General features: G+C 40.8%; 1 protein-coding gene across 2 annotated transcripts in view; it reads right to left on the reverse strand.

Annotated features, from left to right (window-relative positions):
- VPS13B (vacuolar protein sorting 13 homolog B (yeast)) overlaps nucleotides 1-22,161 on the reverse strand; it is a 561,763-nt gene that overhangs the window by 15,282 nt on the left and 524,320 nt on the right. For both annotated transcript variants that reach the window (XM_004679695.2, XM_004679696.2), the window contains exons 54-57: nucleotides 21,865-22,064; nucleotides 8,838-8,956; nucleotides 5,236-6,041; nucleotides 1,828-2,004 (exon numbers count right to left, since the gene is read on the reverse strand). In XM_004679695.2, coding sequence (XP_004679752.1) covers nucleotides 1,828-2,004; nucleotides 5,236-6,041; nucleotides 8,838-8,956; nucleotides 21,865-22,064 — 1,302 coding nt within the window. The remainder of the gene's footprint in view (nucleotides 1-1,827; nucleotides 2,005-5,235; nucleotides 6,042-8,837; nucleotides 8,957-21,864; nucleotides 22,065-22,161) is intronic.

A 22,161-nucleotide genomic window follows, 5' to 3' on the forward strand; every position in this document is an offset into this window, starting at 1 on the left:
CAAGGGCACAAGGGTTGGCCTCCTGTCGCATCCATTTGGGTCCCAGGGAAGTGGTCCCCAGAGGGTTGTGGGTGGGGAGGGGCCAGTGAAAGCACATCTGTGCCTCCTGGATATGCTCAGTGGCTGCTCTTGGAAAGCTGAAGCAACAGTCCTAAGGAAATGAGGTGGAGATTAATACTTGCCATGACAGCGGCAGCACTGAGGTGCTGGCATGAAACAGTCACTGCCATCATTGATTGTCAAGGGCTGGATAACAGCTCTGAAGTCTTTGTTGAAGACCAGTTTTGAAGGTTAAAATTTGCCTGCTCTAATTTTAAATGTTACGCTGCTGACTTGGTAAAGAAATGTTTCCAGATTGGGGATAAAATTTATTCCCTCTCCACTCAGTCATCGTAAAGAACATTCTGAGGAAATAATTTTTGTTCCTGTATCAGAACGTGCAGTTTTGACATTCAGGATTGAACTGAAAGGGAGGACAATAAAGGAGTACATCAATTCAAGTCATGATTCTGTCTGGTTTTCTTAAAAAGGTATTTCAGCAAATGCTCCAAATTGTCATAATCCCCTCTAAAAAGTCTGCGAAGATTGCAATGAGCAAATCTGGATGACGGCAATGGAAATATCCTGTTAACGGATGTCTGATTTCAAGAAAAATGGAAGAGCTTGTGCTTGCTGCTGCATCTTTAGCAGCAACCTGAAAAGAAGAAACCCAGAACGTCCAGGTACCATCAAACCAGACATTTTGCAATGAGGAAGAAAGAACAAGTGTAAAAAATAATTCAGTGAGTCAGTATGCTAAAATTACTACCCGAGTTCAATTTAACAGGTGCTGCTTATCTTATTTTAAAATAAAAACAACAGAACCACAAAGACTTGAGTGTCGCGAGTGAGAAACCCACAGTGGCCCATCTGTGAGATGCAGCAGCTCCTCACAGGCCTCCGGGATGACTGGCCCAGGGCGTGGTCCTGTCACTGTCTACAGAATTTGGTTTATGGCTCTTGCTGTTCTCTTGCCAGCCCTCCTCTATGGATGATAGGTTCTCAGATTTCAAGCTTAAGTCTTCTTTTGAGGCCTTCTAGAGACTTCTATAACCTGCCCAACTCATAACAGCGTTACAGCTCTGTTGACAGTAAAAAAAAAAACATTTTATGGAGAGAAACCCTTTGCCCTGTTTTCCCTGCCCCCTGCTGAGAAGAAAAGGGGACTCAGATGGGCCTTGTTAGCTCCTGATCACTGCCAACCTGACCAAAATATCGTCAGGCAAACACACAGATAAAAAGAGAACGTTCTCCTTGTGGGCAGCAGTTTGGCTTCGGAGCCTGGGGACCCATCTAGGCCACAAGATGGCACTGTTTACGCGGCGCGCCAGAGGCAAGTTGGCTGTTTCTCTCAAAGTTGGCCGGCCTGTCAAAATGTATCCATATCCTTACAAAAGTTATGACAACTGTATCTACATTAAAAAAAATATGATGAGGCAACACAGGGTAGGATTTCTGATGTTTAGCAGAAGTCCTGAACACCTTTAATATTTCTGTATTTATCGCATGGAATAACAGTTGAGCCAATCCTTCTTTTCCCAGTGGGAGGTTTAAAATTCTGAAGTTTCTGAAACATTTGCACATACTACAGGCAAGTAATGATCTGTTTTAAACATGACACATTATATATGAGCTTTGTTACAAATCCAACATCTCACTGCAAGCTAAGCAGCCAAACAAAGCTGGAGGCCAACTTAATGCATTTAAAACTTTGACGCATTCTTTGAAAATAAAAAATAAGACCGGGAGGAATGAAAATAAGGATTACAAGGAAACCCAAATAGCTACCTTTGGAAATGTGCTTCACAAATGATGTCGTCCCTCTGGAAACTCCGCTCACAAAGGCTCCTGGGCCTCGAGTCAGCCCCTCATACGGAAGCCTGAAGAAGTCGGCGATGCCGTTCCCGATGCTCCGCACCAGACCCACAGGGCTGCCGAGGATTTCCAGGGAGCCAACCACCCAGCCTGGAGGGACCGAGGGGAAAGGTTATTGAAACCTTATATACCGCACTTCTGACCACTGGGAAAAGTGACCCATTTTCCCTGTGATCCGTTTTTCACACAAGCTTTGAGAAAGCTTTTTGGAGCGAAACATGGGAAATAACTCATTCACTGTGAATTCATAACTGGCAAACTTTCATACTTTATAAATCAAAGTGATCCTTCTGGCGGCCTCACAAATAGCTTTAATACGACTTCCCTGCTAGAGCCTCCTGAATTTCTGCTAACAGGGACCTGCGTGTGGGGTACTGTGGGGGGACGGTGCTCCGTGCACCCATGGAGAGGCCGGCTCCTCCTGCAGGTGCTGGCAGCCTGGGCCGTTATTTCAAAACCTCCAGGGGGTATCAGGATGAAGAGGGCATGTCTGATAAGGAGAGCAGACCAGATGCTAAATGGGGTGCTGCAGAGGATGCAAAGTTCTGACAAGGATGGAAGATGTATTTTTAATCTATCTCAACCCTACCAAGCTGCTTCCCTTTGGAGAGGAGCTGGAGCCAGCAAATGCCTCCCGCTCCAGCCCCCCTTCGGTTGTGTAAACATGTGACATGGACAAACTGATTAGGTTAGCGGGAGGGGAGTGTTCCCTGTGAAGGTCCCAGGAGGGGAGCTAGGGTCTGGTTTCCCATTTGAGCTGGGGCTTGCCAGGAGCTGGCTGCTCTGAGGCTGGTGGCCATGTGCATCGCCTCGTGGGAATGTGGCTGTGGTGCCGACTCTGGCAGAGGCTTCCATTCGTCCTCCTCTTTCTGGTGGGGGCTTGGGGCTTTCAGCACAGCAGAATGGAGGTCCAGGCAAGGATGCAGGGCTAAGGAGAGGAGGACTCGGAGCAGGACACTTCCTTCAGGAACTCACCGACTTCCCAGCTTGGGGCTGAGAGCACTTTAACAGGCAGGCTCTGGGGACAGGACACAGGTGGGTTCTTGGAGGACAGGCTTGTGCCAGAGATCCCCACTCCATGTCCGATCCCAGAGGTTACAAAAAGCCATGTTAAATCCTCAAGGGCTCCAGGCCCAGTCCACGTAGAGGGAGACACTCTTAAATTTGGAGCCTATTTCCCTTTTCTGGAGCATTAAGATGATGGCTCTAGGGATTAGGTTAAATGAGAGAATACTTTCCAGAAGATCTAAATTAGAAATAGTAGGGTCTATGGGTGTCAGGCATTAGAGTAGTTTAATCTTTGAAGCAACTTATCAGAGGTACGTATATAGGCGTCATCCTGTCTCCACTCTATCACAGGCAGGAAGGGAGAGGAGGAGACTGGCTCAGAAATGAAGCCAATCATTCAAACTGAAACTTGAGGGTAGAGAGGGACATGAGGAAATTATAGAGCCTATAGATTCCTTCCTTCATTTCTAACTGCTTTACTGTGTCTTTATTTTTTAAATTTCTTCCCTAAGTTTCCCTAGAATTAAGGCCAACGTATTTCATCCACAGCAATAGGAACTTTCTAATCGAGTCCAGTGGGTGAGTACTGACCCCTGGGCAAGGTAGATGGTCAATCCTCTGGTCAGTCATTTCCCTACAGAAACGTCCTTCTATGGAAATGCTGGTACATCTCCTGAAGACTTTTCTACCCAGGGCTGGTAACTTCCTACCATTTTCCCATCTCCAACTCTTCCTATCACTGTTATCCTCAAGATAATCTTCACATTGTTCATAGGTTTTTAGTAACAGAGTTCCAAATGCCTCTAAAAACTTGGCCCTCTGAAAATTTTCATGTCTCAGCATATAATGAAGTTGGGACAACAATTTAGTGAATTTTTAGGTGGATAACAGAAAAAGAAAAACCCAAACAGAATGTTCTTGTGCAAGCTCATTAAAAATATAAAACAGAACAAAGAGAGATCTTTTTTAGCACAAAGGCTGCAGGAGACACAATTCCTTGGTGCCCAGTGGAGTTTCTCTGCTGGCTCATCACACAGACGGACTCCTCACACCTTAGCACTGTGGTGACTGGATGGGAGGCTTACTCCTTCCCAGCCCCACATCAGAGTTCAGTAGTCTTCATGCTTGCTTCTCATGTTAAAAGCAAAAAATTGCCTAAAAGGATACATTTCTGGAATTGTTTATAAATATACCCGCCTATTAAATTTGAAATGTTAACTGTTCATTTTTAAGTGATTTCTTATTATCTGTACTGTTGTGCAAGCTATTAAAACAGTTCCAGCAGGGACCTCCCTAATCTTGTCATTTTCAGTTAAGAGTTTTGGATTGTCTGTTTGATTAATTTCATTATAGTGATATGTCTCCTTACCAGGATAGCAACAAGAACAGTCTTTCACTGCTATAGCACCAACCTTCCATGGGAATCCATTCACCAAGCGGTGTTGCCAAGGCTCGCTCCTTCATTACCTTTCAAAAGTGTAACTTCTCTGTTTTTTTACCAGAATGGGCCCACTAGATCAACTATGGCTGATGTCCCTTGACTGAATTCATGGGGACATGAGGATCCAGATTATCAAACTGAAACCATGTCAGAAGGAATTTAGGTAGGGAATTCATGCTTCGGTGCCAATTACTACATGGATTCTGAGACCGCTCAGTCACCAACACTCCCAGACAACATTTTGCACACATTCAAATCTCTTCCTGAGGCCATTTCCAACTCAGGTCTGTGGCAACAGCCTTCTCCCTGCAATCTGTTCAGGCAGAGAGGATCACACTGATCACACTGCATAGATAGAAGGCTCTTTATGCACCCTAGGACCCTAACACAAAGATTCTCTGAAGTTCTACCTAAGCCATTCGTGGCTTCTAATGAAGCAAGCTAACAACCCAGAACTGGATTTCTCATAAGCCCAAGAGCTGAGGCCTTCGCTTGGTTTTCCTGGCTGTGCTGGTGTGCAAATATGGAGCCTTGAACCTGCAAGGAGCCAAAAAAGTGTTGCTAAATTGAATTAAAAGTCCAAGTAAATGTTAACAGTGACTAGTGCTCAAGTGTCTATTAAGTAAGTGCCCAGCAAAAGGCAGGGTACTTTGCATATTTTCATCTTATTCCCTGAAAATTCTTAAGTCTTTTTATACAGGGCAAACAAAGATTTGAAGAAGGCTCGATAACTTGCCCTAGACTTACAGCTTGCTGTGGCAGTCCGGACTGAAACTCAGTGCTGACTTAACTGCAAAGCCTGAATGCTGCTTCCCTATGTTGGAGCTGATAAGCCAGGACCTGAAGCATGTGCTTTTTGCTTGGGCTCTTACCTGCCCTGAAAAGCGCTCCCGCAGCGTAGTGCATGGCCAGAGCGTGGACAAGCTGCCTGGCTGTGGTGAAGATGGGACCTCTTTCAAACACAGAGAAGGACAGAGGGGTGTGATCGGAGGCGATGTACAGCTTGAGGGAAGCATGGATGCTGACGAGGAGATTTACTGGCTGTATCACCAGTTTCCTCAGCTTCACGGGATTCGCCAAGGCCCTTGCATGCTGTCTGACCTGAACGGGCAATGCCGCATCAGCATTTGAGACTATTGTGGGATGGCTGGCCAGCTTGCTATCAGGAAGGTAGGTGTCAAACAAAGTTTTGATGTAGTATACAAATGTATCTTCCACATATAACCGGCCAGGCTTCAACTCAAAACTGAACTCGTTAATATCAAATGAGAAGTTCTTGCCCTCAGTTAAGGTGAGGCAAAGTTTGATAAAACAATTTTCCTTATATTTTTCCAAATCTTCGCTGGACACCAGGAGACTCTGCATTTTGGAACAGTGAGAAGTTTCTGTTTTTTCTCCCTGGCAGACCAAGACAGCAAAGTGGAAATTGGACTTGTTGTACAGCTGGTTGTCCAACTGCAGGTCCCCACAGCAAAGCTCCACACAGTACAGCTGCAGGTGTGCTTGGGTGGCCTCTTCCCTGGGGAGGGGGCCAGCCACTGGGGCCACGTGGAGAAAAACATTGTCCAGTGTGAATCTCAGAAGTTCAGAGGATGCTTTAGGGTTGGTGAGGTCATCAAAAACCGCCAGGCTCAGCTGAGTGATGGACATTTTAAATGTCATAATCTTCTCCAGCGTTCTGGAGGAGAAGGGAAAAGAACATTAGTCTCGCCAGCTTTTGTTTTCTTTCTTTTAAAATGATATTGCCTTATTAAACACCTCCTGATGGCCCATCAGATTCTCATAAGAAACAAATAAGAACTCAACTTGCAGTACATTGTGTCTGGACAGAGTTGGTCACAGTCCAACGGTCTTGGGAAATGTTCCCAATGGGACTATTACAAGTTCTTGTCATGTTTCTGTAAGTGTTTCTCTTATCAACACCAGATTTTTACTTCAGAATCTGACTAGTCTTGGTGCACTCATTCTCTGCCATGATTATCACAAGGTCGAAAGATAAAGCAGAATACTTATGACTCCTTACATTGAATAAGTGAAGCAAGCTGAAGAAAATTTAACATCACCTCTTACCACAACTGTCCCATCTAGCAGTATCTTGGCCAAAGTGCTTCCCATCATTCTAGAGTTAAACTGTCCACACCCCCTCTCAGCAAACCCTGTTAAAATGTGCCAAATCATTTTGCTATCACCTCCTCCAAGTCATCACTTAGCAATTCACTCCTCTTATATCATGTTTTCCTCATTACCAGCAGCACATAAACATGCTGCTATTTCTATTTAAAAAAAAAAAAAATCTCTCTTCTAACTCCACTTCTTCCTTTAGTTATCACTGATTCTTCTGACCCTTACATAAAAACTCTAAAGCATTTTCTACACACACAGTCTGTTATTCCTCTCCTTCCATTCTCATTCAACCTTACTCTAAAGAGGTTTCTGCCCCTCTCCAGTCTGCCAAAGAAACTGTTCCAGGCTACCAGTGACTTTAGTGTGACTGAATCAAATGAGTGAATTCAGTGTGTAGCGTACTCAACCTACACTGGCATTTGACTTTGTCTATAACTACCTCCTCTTGGAAACACTTCCTTTGTATGTCTACTCTTGACTCTTTTACTTCTGGCCACTCATCATAATCTACGTGGCTCTTCTCCCAACCTCATGAAAGCTCAAGGCTGAGTCCTAGGTTTTTTCCAATCATTGCCCCGCTGCCCCACCCCCCCACCCAGGTCTCATCCAGGCTCCTAGTTTCACATGGCAGCTACATGCTGATAACCTCCAAAGTCACATGTTTAGCCCAGAGCATCTCTGAACTCCAACCTAATATAGCTCACTGCCTATCCAGAGTCACTCAGATGTCTAAAAGAAATCTCAACTTATGTCTGTAGTCAAACTCCCAAACCTACACAAAATCTTTACCATCACAGGTAAAAGCAACCATATCCTATCAGTTGATCAGTTTAGAAATTTTGATGCCTCTATCTTCAACCCTCATTCTTAGATTAAATTTCTGAAATTGTTGTGCAGGCTTGAAATTTTGTTAGGCAATTGAATAGTAAGTCTCCATTTTTACTTACGAACATTTTAGAAAACATTCTATCCAACTTTGTTTGAAATATTATTAATTCTAATTAGTAGTTTGGCAAGATCCACATTAAAGAATTCTTGGGAGAAAAATCAAACCCATAATAAACCCTAGAAATCTGTGGAACTGTAGCTATGTAGTAGGGTAGGGAGGTTAATAGACTGTCGTGGACTGTGGGTGCCTTGGGGGTGGGTGTGATGCGGTGACATGCAACTGAGGAGATGAGATCCTTCTAAGCCTCTGAATCACATACAGTGTTGTAAACCAGTTAGTTACCTCATTAAAAAAAAAAAATCACTGAAATTGTTCTACAATGCAGAGTCACGAGTATGTATCTGTCATGAGTAAAAGGACTTTCCAAGAAGAATTGAGCAAAATAAAATACAAATGTTGGTATGTATTATAAAACAGATAAAAGTACTTAAATGCTTGAAAACAGTTACTTTATATTTTACATCACAAATTACTTATAAACCCACATCTATTAAGAAATTTTATCCTTTTCAGTCTTTCTTCTAGGGATGCTTTTTGTATTATGTGTCTATATGTATTTATGAATGTATAAATGATATATTCAGTTTGACACTGCTTGCTTTATTCTAGATATCATGTATTTTTCTTTTCCACTACAATTTTATAAGGCCTATTTTCTGTGGATATACCATTTATGGTACACTTAATGTCTCATCCATTTCACTAATAGACAACTGTATTTTGAATATTTTGCTACTATAATTACCATGTGATACGTATCCGTCTGCATTAATCTTTGTTTACTTCTTTAATTATGGCTGTAACTCTTAAAAGTGGAATTTTCAATACGTTCAATTTTAAAGTTTGTAATCCACATCACTGAAGTGATTTCCAGAAAACTGAACAATCTATACTTCTACGAGGACTACATGTGATGGACATTACTGTTACTTGAATTAAGGATATTAACTTTCTGGTCATGCTTATAAAACCTGATGGCAACACTCAGGTTGAAGGTTGTTGAGGCAAGGAGAATATGACCCTAAGAGGTGACTTTATTTTTGATCTGGCTGTAATTGCTGAGCTTAATGACTAATTATAGAGCTGTCATATAGTTACAGGCATATTAATCTGCATTTATGCTAGTGATAATGTGTAATTCTAAGATGGCTGTTTTAGTTTGCCAATCAGCTTGTTGAGCTTATCATCACAGAAGCGCTGGAAAGGGCACCCAAGGAACATGACCTACTGTTAACTATTATAGGAATGACTTCATGCTAATAACCATATCCTAGCGATTATATAGTAATTAACCAAAAGTTTTGACATATATAAAGGGGTGACAACAATAGTAAATAATAGATTGACGACGTTATATTGGGAAAATTACTGTACTGCACGGAGGATAATAATTAACCTTACCTGTTGGTATTGGTTAAAACAGGTCCTGCTTTACCTTCTGGGGCTACAGTGATAAAGATGGTACCACACTGGTGGGCAATGTCCACATACACATGGCCAAAGCCAGTCAGGAACACAACCTGCACAAAGAATATCAAAATCTGATGAAAGAGAAATATGGAACATCACTGAAATGGCTGAATTTAAATGTCTTATGATTCAGTATCATAAATACTCCCTGGTTATATTTCCTTATATACATGCTTGTGTGCAAGCTTTATTTTATTTCAGCTGACTTGAAATTAAAAAAAAAAAAAGGGAAGATCAAATCCAGATTTTTCAATTTTCAGTAGTAAGGTTCATAGAAAATAAAGGAGGGACATTGGGGCCAACTGTCTTCATTCTTTGTTTCTTTGGAACTGGCAAACAACTGTGTGGGAAGAAGTCCAGTCACAGGCCAGCTTTATATGTGCACGTGAATCTGTAAGACAGAAACTCAGGACTGGAAATGCAGTGTGCGGAATACTTTTGACTTACTGCAATGAAGATGTCCTTCTATACTGAGGGCACAACACAAATTCTCTGAAAACCTACTAATAAGACATGTCAAGCATCCCCACAAGATCCCTCACCTAACTTGTAACAAGGACATCGGATAACTTCATTAGCTTGAAATCAAAATTAATTTTTCTACCATCAGAAGGTAGACTAGGATCTCAGAAGCCAGGTGCCAGGCCAGCAGAACAAATGTCCTTTCAGCATTAAATACTAATGTTGCTTAAATGGATAAATATTTGAAAACAGAGCAGAACTATTTGAAAAACAACTCCAAGAACATTACGTTCACAGCCAGCATTACCTGAGGGTAGGGGCAAGAACCTCCTTATGTTTGGGAATGTTGATTCTGATGATTTGCAACGCCAGTCCTGTCCAAGTCTGCGCCCTTTATTATTATTAGGGCAACAAAAAAATTCCTGGATGAAGGAACAAAGCTAGGTGCCTGTTTGACACGAAGGGACTGAAGGAAGAGGTAACAGAATGTACAAAGAACCCCAAGGAAGGAGTCATAGACTCAATGCAAAGTGGCTTCAAGGTCACTAGACTATTTTCTTGTATAATGTCTCCTCCTTCAGAAATCCTGATCATCTTCAGCACCCCAAACCCCTGGATCTCCCTCTCTTCATCCCCTGCAGCCCAGCTCTGCCTGCTCCTCCACTACTACTTTCTTTTTCACTCTGCAGCCACTGTGTGAGGTTAGGCCCTTGTCTGCCTTCCCTCCCTGTGCCTAGAGTACATGTTCCCCCACATGGCACCTGTCCAGAGCCTAAGCATCTTTGTATAGAAAGTTTAAGGACACTATATTCCATGAAGGTATTCTCTAATAATTCTATTCCTTTCCTCAACTTGATACCTACTCCTACATTCCAGAATGACTTAAACCACATTTCTATATGATCATAAAGCATAATGTTCATGTGATAGTTATCTCTTTATAAACCTGACTCAATCACTTGATTATCAACTTCTTCAGGGCAGGAGGGGAGTGAGTTTGTATTTTCTATAAACATGTACTCCAAATGGATTGTTCTGCAAAAATACCTTTTCACAATATTCTGTATCCTCAATTTGACCTATTTTTTTTCCAAGTTAAGAGCTGAACTGGGCTATGGCAACATTTGGAATGCTGCCAACTTAAAAAAAAAAATTAGCTCACAAATCTAAAACAAACTGTATTCTCTGAGAAATATTCACATTTATAAAAGTTATTGTTTTGTAGGATTGTTGATTTTTTAATTAGGCTTATCAACATGTGATTATTCATACAAAAAATTTTAAGGCTCATTCTCCTATCTATATTCTCTTCTCTTAATGACTGTCCATAAGCTCAGTGCTTTTAGCAGAGAGTATTAAAAACCATATGAAGGATCAGAAGAGGAACTATTTATTGCTCTGGTTATTCTTAAAGTAATCTTCAGGCATTATGAAATGAGGATACCTGTATTTTTCCAAGATAGTGAAGATAAAGCAAGTTGATGGTTTCTGCGAACTGCCCAAGATACTTTGAAAGCAAGCAAATTAACCTAAACCTTTAAGTTACTTCTGGCCAAATACTGGATTCTGGAGAAAAAGTTTTGTCGGGTGACTCTTTTATTCACCACTAGAATGGAAGAAACAGACTTTAATTCTTGGAGCCTATCCTTGCCTCTTTTCATATGCAGAGAAACAATGATAATGCCAAGTCTTTCTCAATGCCAAAAGTATTAGGCACCTATTCCCAGGTCCCCAGAAATATAAATTCTTGATTTGGTCTGATGGTTCAATCATTTGGTCAGTTATTTGACACTTACCAGTCACCTACAAAAAGTGTATTTGGTCTGTGCCTAATACATCACATATAAGACCTAATTGTAACCTCAAGATGCTCACAGCTCAGTTGGCAAAAAAGAAAAAAAAAAAAGAAGAATAAGAAAATGCTTCTTCCTCTGGTGTATTAATCATTATAGCCTCTAAATAAAGTCAGGAGGGCAATGGCTTTCCATCCATTTTCTGCAGTGCCTGGTACTTACAATAAGCACCTGGTATTGAATAAAGATCTGAAAGGACATTGTCTCAACGTGGCTCCTGTCCAGAAACTTCTAGTGTCCACCAATGTCTAGGTCTCTTCTCTATACAGTCCAGAGCAGGTTATACATCTCACACTTTTGCAGTCAGGAATGGCATGTTTTGGCCAGTGAGCTATCGGCAGAATTAATTTCTGAGCCAAAACATAAAAGAGCCAGCCTTCTGTGGCAAAGATTGAAAAGAAGCTTTATGTTCCAGATCAGTGGTGGGCCAATTCCAGTCCATTGGTTATTGTAAATAAGGTTTTACTGGGACATAATTATGCTGATATATTCTATATTGTTTCCATCTCATAACAAAGTTGAGAAGTGACAGAGACTTAACGGCCTGCAAAGCCTAAAATATTTGCCACTAAAACCTTGGAGAAAAATTTTGCTGATTTCTGCCCTAACTTAGATTATCATAGATTATTACGGTCATGGAATTCCATAGCTCAGTACTTATGTTCCTGTGCAGTCCCTTCCCTTACTGAAAGAGCTTACTATGTGTTCTTTCGCTAATTAGGTATCAGCAAACATAAGACAGGAAGGAAGCTTGGTAAAACTTGCTTATAGGATTTGCCCTCTTGTTACTATGTGGACTGGTCTAGCCTAGTGTAGGCCTAGCCTAGCCAACCTAGAAAGGGAAGATCACAGGGTGAGAGAGACGCTCATCCCTCAGTCAACACCGCAGCTGAATGCAGCTGCATGAGTAATTCCAAGTGTATTCTGCTGATAAATAACACAATTAAGCCCTAAGAATCATAAGAACTTGTTAATAATAGTTGTTTTAAGCCTTTAAGCTTTGGGGTGATTTGCTCCAATGGAGTAGATAGAAGATGTTGGAATCTGGCCCTCCCTGGTGGCGCAGTGGGTTAAAGCACAGCACTGAGAATCTAAAGCCGCTTCCACATGAGTTCGATTCCTGCCTGCCCCGGAGGTGACCACATGGTGTGGCAGACCTCTCCTGACCCGCCTGATGCTCCCCTGAGCAGTGTACTTCGTAGATCTGCCTGTTCTGTTCCCCACTCTGTCTCTGGTGAAGCCTCTCACTGCCCCTGAGCCTCTCGCCTGTACCCCAGTTCTGTATGCACAAATAAATAAATCTTTAAAAAAAAAAAAGATGTTGGAATCTCCATGAACCTGGGTCCCTGAGGAACCATCCAGAACAGACTCCCCTATGATAACTAGTATAGAGACTGGTAATCCACTTAGCACACTGTCTAGCAAAAGCCTCAGGCCTGAGTCCTTAGCATAATGATCAGGCAGTAGGAGCGGATACTGGAAAATATGAAAGAGGAATCAATGTTATAAAGTGGCAAAACATTTCATAAAACTGTTGTCTGAGATTACTTGGGAGGTAAATCATAAACCTAATAAAAATGTAACTTTAGAAGATGAGGTTTGAAAACAAAACATTAGTAGTGTGTATTGGCTGTTGGCTGTTGGCAACATATAATGAAGAGATGAGTTCAGGAAAGAATTGGCCAGTTTGCAAATAAAAATAAAAGAGAATAGAAAGATTCCAGAAATTCAGGGACTTGCAAAGTCAGAAATGTTTTTAAACCTCAACAGCAAGAGATAAAATTTTCTTTGAACAAAGGGCAGATTAATACTCAGCCTGGGGGCTACATGTAGGCATTGTGTTCACCGTTAAGATCTATATATATTTTTAATTGAAGGAGTATTACACTATAACAAGGTGTTACATGAAACAACATTTCAGTGTTCAATACTGAATATCAACATCGTATATATTACATTACCATCACTGCGCAGGGTGCAAAACTAGCCTTCACCATGCCCTTGACCTTTTTACCTAATTTACTCACTTCCCTTCCCTTCTGTAACTATAAATTATTCTCACAGTCTAAATGTAAAAGAGATTCAGAAAAAAGTCTAGATGAAGAGTGTAAATCTCAAAGAAGTTCTCTTAAATCCACAGAGATAAGGAAGGAAGACAACACAAAACAATACCCCTAAAAAGGACTATGGATGTGGTTACTGGCATGAGGAGTCTTTGGGATCAAAAAGAAATGATGTCTACTGAGTTTTGGGAAGTTACTACTGCCCAATAAACTGATGAACCCAGACTAAAAGTGACCATGGCTGAGAATCAATACAAACTTCAGACGTGGCCAAGGAGGAACTCTCAGGAGATAGAATGGAGAGTGGAGGATAATGGTAAAGGAATTCTCTTAGCAAAACAAGGTTCAGTCAAACTCTAGTCCTTGTTTCTAAGGTTAGGCCCCACAATATGCACCCAGAAAAATTTCAGAATTGTTGTAGATGAAAGACTGCATGTTTTTCATTCTTCTTCTTTCCAGTTTGGAGGGCTTACTTCTGTTGTCCTATCCAGTAACATGGTACGGCGGAAGAAGAGCTCACAGGCTCCAGATAGAAAGGAGTCACATTCAGGCTAAGAGACCACCTCTCTGAAGTACTGCATTTCTGCTGGGTAAGGAGGGAGGAGATCTGTTTGTTCTGAGTGTGGGGCAAAGAATGAGCTAGATGAATGACAACCAGAGGTATTTCTTTTTCTGCTATTTGTTATTACACAGTAAGTTAGCTAGTCCCAATGAACACTATCATTTAGTTATTTTTTACTTTCTTCACTTCATACTGATAGTTTAAGTGTATATGTGGGTGGCTACTGGCAACATATAGTAAGAGACTTGCTGTTTTAACAAAATATTTAGGAAATAAAATTTGTTTCACCCATTTGTATCTGTGTTAAAGCACTTTGGTTAGTGAAGACTTTCTCTACAAATTATGAGTACAGGAACACCATTCTAGGTTGAGGTACTGACTTCCACTTAGTAAACTGTCTTTTACCACAACTATAAATAACAATATAACTTTTCTCTATGTTTAACTATCTTTATTAAAATGATTTTTATATCAAATATTATTTTGAAAAATACACACCAGGTTAATGTTACTAAGTTATGAGTGACATAGGAAATATCTGAAAAACATGTTAAACTACCACCTCCCTTAAGTCGTGATGATCTAAGGATGATCAAGAGGGAGTTACAAAGCATCCCAGCACTGCAGCTGAGTTATACTTAATTAATAGCTATCTCTGTAATTAAAAGTCCCAAAGTTGTCCCCTCTTCTAATTTTTACTGATTTTCTCTTCAATGCAGCTCTAATTCTCATTATAGTGTATCTTGTTGGGTTGTGTCACTCTCTAATTCTCTCTTCTTGCTTGATTCATTTTACCCCTACCTCAAATTTTCACTTCCTTCTGTGGTGGCTAATTCTATGTGTATTTGACTGGTCAGCGAAATGATAAACATTTCTGGAGTGTCTGTGAGGGTACTTCCAGATGACATTAGCCTTCCCCAATGTGGGTGGGCATCATCTGGTCTAGAGAGGATCTAGACAGAACAAAAGACAGAAGGTCTTGCTCCTTGTTCTTATTTCCTGTCTCCCAGTTTATGATGGGACATCTGCCCTCAAACTTGAATCTGACCATATAGTCCTCTTGGTTCTTAGACCTTTGGCCTTAGATAGAATTACAGCATGGCTTTCTTGTGTCTTCAGCTTATAAATGGCAGATTGTGGGGCTTCTCAGATTCTATAGCTGTTATTTTAATTGCCTTACTAATATTCGGATTAAATTCACAAAACATTTCACTCCCTATTTTGGGAAATAATAATTTAAAAATTTACTACTTCTATCTCCTAATCAAGTTGTAAGAGTATCTCTCAAGAAAAACCATGATATGGGTGAATTCAAGATTCAGACTGTGAAGGAAGAAGGAACTTCCACACGTACTATGGGACTGAGCCCTAACCAGAATGATGGGGTGAGATTTAGCTTACTTGGTCTCAGTCAGTGCTTTGTTTTAAGTGGTCTAATGGAGCTAGTGAGTGTCCTGAAGAGCCTTCTCTGGGATGGACTCTGTATTTTAGTAATCACTTTGGTGGCATCCTTGGACAAAGACCTGAGGCGGGAGAGGCTGGTTAACTGATAAGCCCTATAAGGGGCTATTGCTGAAATCTGAGGGAGAGATGATGAATAAAAGGGCCCTGAGGAAATTACTACTAGAACTTGGTGATTTACTGGATGCTTGGGGAAAGACCAGACAAGGCAGCACAGGGATGCAGTAAGAAAAAGATAGGCTTGGAAACTGGTCAGATGTGGGTCTGAAGCCCAGGTCCAATGGCTCTGTGCAAGTTAACCTGAGCTGTAGAAACACATACCTTTAAGAAATATGATAGGAATGTGACTGATCACATTTTTGAGTGTTTGACATGAAGTAGGCATTCAACATGAATTTACCTCAATGTAATTTAAGACCTTGATACTGGGAGGATGGTTATGACATTAACTGAAGTAGAGATTCTAGGAGAACTGGGATTAGGGAATGGAAAAAGATCACTTTGGCTTCAGACATACTGCATTTGAAATTTTTGTAAACATTTCAGGCAGAAATGTTTGGTGTGTGCTTGGAAATACAGATTTGGAGTTTGGGAGAGAGGTGGGGGCCAGAGCTGGGTATCTGAGAGAGACTGAGTGATAACTAGTAGCTTTATGAAATGAATGCAATCTCCCAGAGAAGAAAAGAAAAAAGATAGATTTTTAAGATAAGGGAGAAATGGCTGGATGAGAAGAAAACCAGATATTCTGGTTTTAACTCTTCTCTGTTTTAGGGAAAATTCCTATTCCCAAGTGTCTTTGGAAGCGGTTGTGATTCAACCAGCACAAACTGTAAGCACATAGGAGACTACATCCAGGCACTTGGCAGATATTCAGAAATAGGTTCCAATTTGCTCATATAATTTTTGGCCCTCATGGAAAGTATGGCAAAGGTGAGCTGAAGTAAGCAGGAAGCTAAAATATCTGAACTGCATATTTTACAAATCAGATGGCTCACTTGGACCAGCATCCTCTTTTCTGCCTGGATGGAGCAGCCTGATATCCTGGAAAATGTCTACAGTATTCTTGAAACATACTGTAGACTATGGTACTTGCAAGAGACTATGGTGCTGGTCGGGTGCTTCAGTGGTGGGAATGCTATGGTAACAACACGTAAGGAGGACAATCCTGTCAAAACACTAGCCATGATATAAAACAGTGGTATTCCAACAATAATTAAAAATAAATAAATAAAATTAGTGATTAGAGTTTCTTTCTGTCTAATCTGCATCCAATGGACTGATCACATTTGCATCCTGGTCTGTCAAGGCACTTGCCAAAGTATCTCATGATATTATTGTAAGATACAAGTATCTTCCACAGTAAAGTTTAAAAAGTGCTTTATGCATTTTTCTTATTGAAGAAATGTAGGACAGAAGAACGTAAAGTCTGAATGTCAGTGGTTGACTACACCCAGGCATCAGGGATATGTGCAGTGATTCACTACATCATGTAGACCTTGGGCTTGTCTTGTTTAACATGCTTGTCAAGTTTATTAAAGACTTGGATGAGCATGTAGAATGCATGCTCACCACATCTGTAGATGACATAAAGCTACCAGGGATACTTAATATGTTGGATGAAAGCATCACAATTTTTTTTTAAAAATGTGATTTCAACAAGCAGGACTAGGCCAATAGCAACAAGATTTAATTTATTGGGGATAAATGTAAAGTCCTGTCATTGGGTTCAAAAAGTCAACTGTACAGCAAATCATGTGATAAAGACCTGGGGGATGTGGTTGACCACAAGTTCAATAAACAAACAGTCTGAACTCGTTAATAAAAAGCTAACTCAATCGTCTACTTTATTAATGGAAGCATAGGGAGGTAATAGCTGGTTAGACCACATTTGGAATATAGTGTGTAATTCCAGCTGCCAGGTTTTAAAAAGGGAACACAACACACCAGTGTGTTGAGACAAGGGTAACTGTGGTGATGGGTCTGGAAATCGCATTAACTGAAGGAATGATTCAAGGGACCAGAAATGTTTGGCCTGGATAAGGGAACACTTAAGAGAAGATGTTGAAGCTGTGTTCAAATAACTGTAATGTTTTTGTATTGAAGGGGAAGTAAATAATTTGTGATGCCCCAGAGGGCAAAACAAGAATAAATGAATGATGCCACAGAAGGGAAATTTTAGCTTAATACAAAAAAAAAACTTTCTTCACAGTCACTGCTAGAATAAGCTATGTCTATGATACTGGAGTCTTGTGAGGCAAAATGTCATGCAAAGGATTCTTGTGTTAGGAAAAAGGGAGATTAGTAAGTCTCTTCTAACTTTCAGATGGCAATACCTGTAGCCAGGGCAGGACTCCAAGCCACAGACAGTGACCTCAGCTTGGTGTAGGAAAAACAAGACTGGGCCACATGTGAGCAGGCGCAGGTCCCAGTCTGATCCTGCTTAGTTATAAACTAAGTAAGGTAATTACTATTTAAATCTCAACTTGCTCATTGGTAAAAATAAAAATCATTGCCTAGCTTAGATTTTTTACAACGATCAAATGTTCTCCCTTGGGACTATTACACTTGACTGGAGACTACATGTAGTTAGGACCTTGAAGTTGGGAATTATTTAGGGGAAAGGGTTTGTCCCTGGATAGGTCTTCAATAAAAGTTTTTTTTTTTTTTTAATAAATGAACAAAATAAGGGAGACTGTGGGTGTGTAAATAGTACAGAGTTCTATAAACACAGCCTGTCACTTCTCCCTCCCTCCACCAATCCACTCTTTGAGAATAAAGGAGCAGTGATGCTGTTCTTACTTAACCCTTCTGTTAAGAGTCAAAGATCATGAGAATTTACTGCATCTTCTTTGGAGAGAATTTAACTGCAAAGGGTTCATTCTAATCTGCTTTTTTTGGGTTCTAACTGCTCCTTCTTTGTTATTTCAATGGCTCAGAAATTGCTTTTCATAAACAACTCAGTGATTTCCACGGCTCTTAAGATGAAAACCAAAATCCTTGATTGGAGATACAGGAACTTGCCAGGGTTGGCCTTCAATTGCCTTACTCCATTCCTCTCCCACGCCCTTTTCCTTCATCTGGCACTGTGGCCACACTCGTATTTATTATCCTGAAAGACCCATGTTCCCTCTGAGCACCACAGCTTCAAATTTGTTGCCCTTTCTGCCTAGAAGAAATCTCCCACTTTCTTGTGTATCTGTTCATCCTCGAAGGCACAGAACCTTGTACTCAGGGGCACATTCTTTGGTCCCTCAAACTAGTCCACTGTCCACTCTCACAATACAACTGTACCTTTCTTTTATAGTGCTTCCTGGAGTTCGTAATAATACAATGGCCGATGTGACCATTTGTTTGCTCCTGTCTCCTCCATACACAATCTCAGAGCTTGAGGGCAAGGGCCACGTTCCACTTTCCTTCACTGTTTTACGCTGTCTTGGTGCTAAGTTAAACTGTCTACATGTACTAGAAACTACATCTACTTCAGGGTGTCTGGCAGCATAACCAGCAGGTAAGAGCCCTGGACACAGACCCAGAAAACCCACACCAACTTCTCCATCAGAAGGTTGTGATCTATTGAATATTGGGTCTTCCTGGTGACTCTTGATCTAAATAACGTTTCTGTGTGTGATTGTAAGTTATTTTGTGCATATTCCCTTTCATATTCCATTTCAAAATTATAGGGCATGAAACTGTCCTTTTCACAGACTGGAGGCAGAGGCATACTATAGATGACAAGAGTTAAAGGAGCTTTCTTCCTCTTGGCATGATAGGGGTTTATGGTGCTTTGAATTCTGCTTTTCTTTAAGGTCAGCTCTGAAATTTACATCATGTGCCTCAGAGCTAAGGAAGGCTCTTGGAACACAAAATGACTCCTACCGAGTCATCAGAGGACAGTTTCTTTCACTCCCCAGTGATTTATATGCCCTGGTGTATTACTGAGGAGATGTCAGTGAGGGTCTGAAACAAATCTTCCTCCAGAATAGGAAGTACACCATGGTCTGCCAGACATATGGCACACAGCTCCTCAAAGATGAGACTTCGTTGGGTTCTCAGACCAGGGATGATAAGGATGTTGGAAAGAGTACCTCCTCCTACCTTTGAAGTAGTCCTGACTACAAAGGTTTGAGGAAATTTAGAGTAAATGGAATTCCTGAAATAAGGTTTGGCAAGCAGAAAGCCTATTGTAAAGAATTCCTTGGACATATAATAAGCAAGGTTTCAAAACCCTTCAAACCAATGCAGGATAGGTTAGGGATCCCTAAGAAGCTCCCAACATTCATTTTGTAAATTAGTAGGACTAGCTTTGTTTCTTGGTGCTGCACAGATCCAGCATATTTTCAGTGTGTATGAGTAAGCAGTGCTGATGGGAATTACAGCCTTGGCAATCTTGGATGACTACAACTGCAAGTCTCTGAGATAAACATGAGCCCAAGCTCCATTCACTGGCCATGCCCTTCATCTGTTTTTACTGCTACTGCTTACTAACACCCCCCCCCCCCAAACTAGCTCCACCTCTTTCCCTCTCTATTAACAGATGATTTATTCCCTACCTCACAATAAACTTATGTTTCAATTTCCAGGTTTCCTTCCCCCAAAGATCTCTATCATACCTGTGCCCAGCGCCACCTCTCCTCTGTTAGAGAAGAGCATCTAGCTCTGCAATGGATTTAGCTCCAGGAGTAATTCCTTGCTCATCTCTTCTATGCCTTCCTGCTAATTCTGCCCCTCAGTATGTAAAGAGTTTCCTCTCTACTGATCTCATCTGCTTTATGCCTGGCAAGTCAAAGCCTCCCAGAAAGAGCAATTCTCACTTGCTCCTCTATCCTTTACTGCCATTCATAGTGAACATGTAAGTTCCAATTGCTTTCTTTCCCTTGCCCCACCATCTTATAACCTGTGATCAGTCTCCTTTAGGTGTTTCCCCATTTCTACCGGCCCAGAGTCTCCTCCTATCACTCTGCTTGTTCCGCCTCAGACTCTGTTGCTAACACTGCACTTAAGTGTTGTTCCTAAGGTTAGGAACCCTCTTTTCTTCCTATACATGGTATTTCTCACCTTCTCCTTTGCTCAGTCTTTCAGTTATTTGCTTGATGCCTTTAGGATCTTACTGAGGTGGTAGGCACATTGCTGTGGGCTGAGGTTGAATGAAGCAGGCATTTGACTGCCAGGAATCTTGACTCGGTGGGACATCATTTAAAGAATAGTGCAATTAAATGTTACAAATATTATATGAGCATGCAGAGAGTCCGGGGTTGGGGAGAAGACTTCACAGGAGTAAAATGAGAATCTCTTGAGGGTGAGAAAGAATGTACTAGTAGGACTGGGAAAGGGAGGGGGGAAGGAATGCCAAGGCAGTAACATCCATAGCATAGTGGTTCAGAGCACATGCTTTATAATCAGGCAAGTCTGGATAAAATCCCGGTACCTTCTCTTGTCATTTAGGGGTATTAGGAAGAATTTCTGGAGGTCTCATTTTTCATTTCTGTAACATGGAAATCATAGCCTCTACAGTGTGTGACTGTTGGAAAGGCTAGATATGAATGAAAGCAAAGCACAATGCTTGGCATGCAGTGATCATTAAATGGTAACATTGCTGCAATATAGTCATAACTTTAATGATAATAGATTAAAATAATAGGCCCTTATGAAAATGTGTGTGAAGATCAAGTGAACTAACAGATGTCAAAGGACTTTTTGAAAGTACAGCACATTATTTTGTTATAAAAAGGAATGAATTTCTGATACTTGGAAACAAGGATGAACCTTGAAAATATTATGTTAACAGAAGTCTGACCCAAATGAACAAATGTATAATTCTAATTACATGAGGTGCCTATAAGATGGAAAAAGTACAGCAGAAGTTTTCAGGGATGAGAGAATGGGGGAGTTATTGCTTACTGGGTACAAAGTTTCTCTTTGGGATGACGAAAAAGTTTTGAAAGTAGATAGTGATGATGGTGTGTGACACTGAATGTATTTGATATCACCTGATGGTATATTTAATTTTTAAGTCTAGCAAAAAGGAAAGGCTAAGTTTATGTGCCTTTTCAACAAAAATAATACCACTAAAACCAGACTAAGAGATAAATCAAGACATTTTATCTGTTCAGGACTTTAAAATTGCACTTCTATTTGCAAGGTTTTATGTATTACTAGGACAAACAGGCAAATTTTAAAATTAGCAAATTTTCAAAAGAGGGAATTACCAATGCTAAGTTGGCATTGTGACTGCTCTCAACTCTGGATAGTTGGATGACCTTTAAATAAGGGGGTTTAACAACTTTATTGCATTTTTTTTTTTTTAATCCTGGATTAGACCCAAGAGGGATCTCTTTTACCAAATACTCCTCTCTGGTAATCAATTGCATATAGTATTGGAGCTACAAACTTGTGTTTGAGAGCTTATAGCTTAATGAGGACAGAAAGAATGGACAAGTGCCCTCACACTGAGACAAGAAGTTCAGCATTCAGCAAGGATGTTTAAAACTAGATAACCACTGAACTCTTAGAGAGGCACATTCCCTTGGGCCTTGGCTGGAACACACGCACTCACTGACCTGTGTCCCCTGAGTGTTGATGTCAATGGCATCGCTCCACTCTGTTGTCGTTTCATCCACTTGTTCTATTCTCACAAAAAGGCTAGGGAGTAAGTCTTTGGTCTTGCAGTCTGGATAACTGGAAATCTGATGATATAGTTCATGATGAACTGAGCACTCAGAAGGAATTTTTCTGCAATAAACCTCAAACTTCGGAATATCTAAAAAAAAAAAAAAAGGAGGGATATGCAAATTGGGCCTTGAAGACAAAACTTCAGATATATTAAATATAATAAGAGGAACTTCTCAAAGAAATGT

The sequence above is a fragment of the Condylura cristata genome, unplaced genomic scaffold, assembly GCF_000260355.1.
Source record: "Condylura cristata isolate star-nosed mole 26May11 unplaced genomic scaffold, ConCri1.0 scaffold00009, whole genome shotgun sequence".
Classification (NCBI taxonomy): domain Eukaryota; kingdom Metazoa; phylum Chordata; class Mammalia; order Eulipotyphla; family Talpidae; genus Condylura; species Condylura cristata.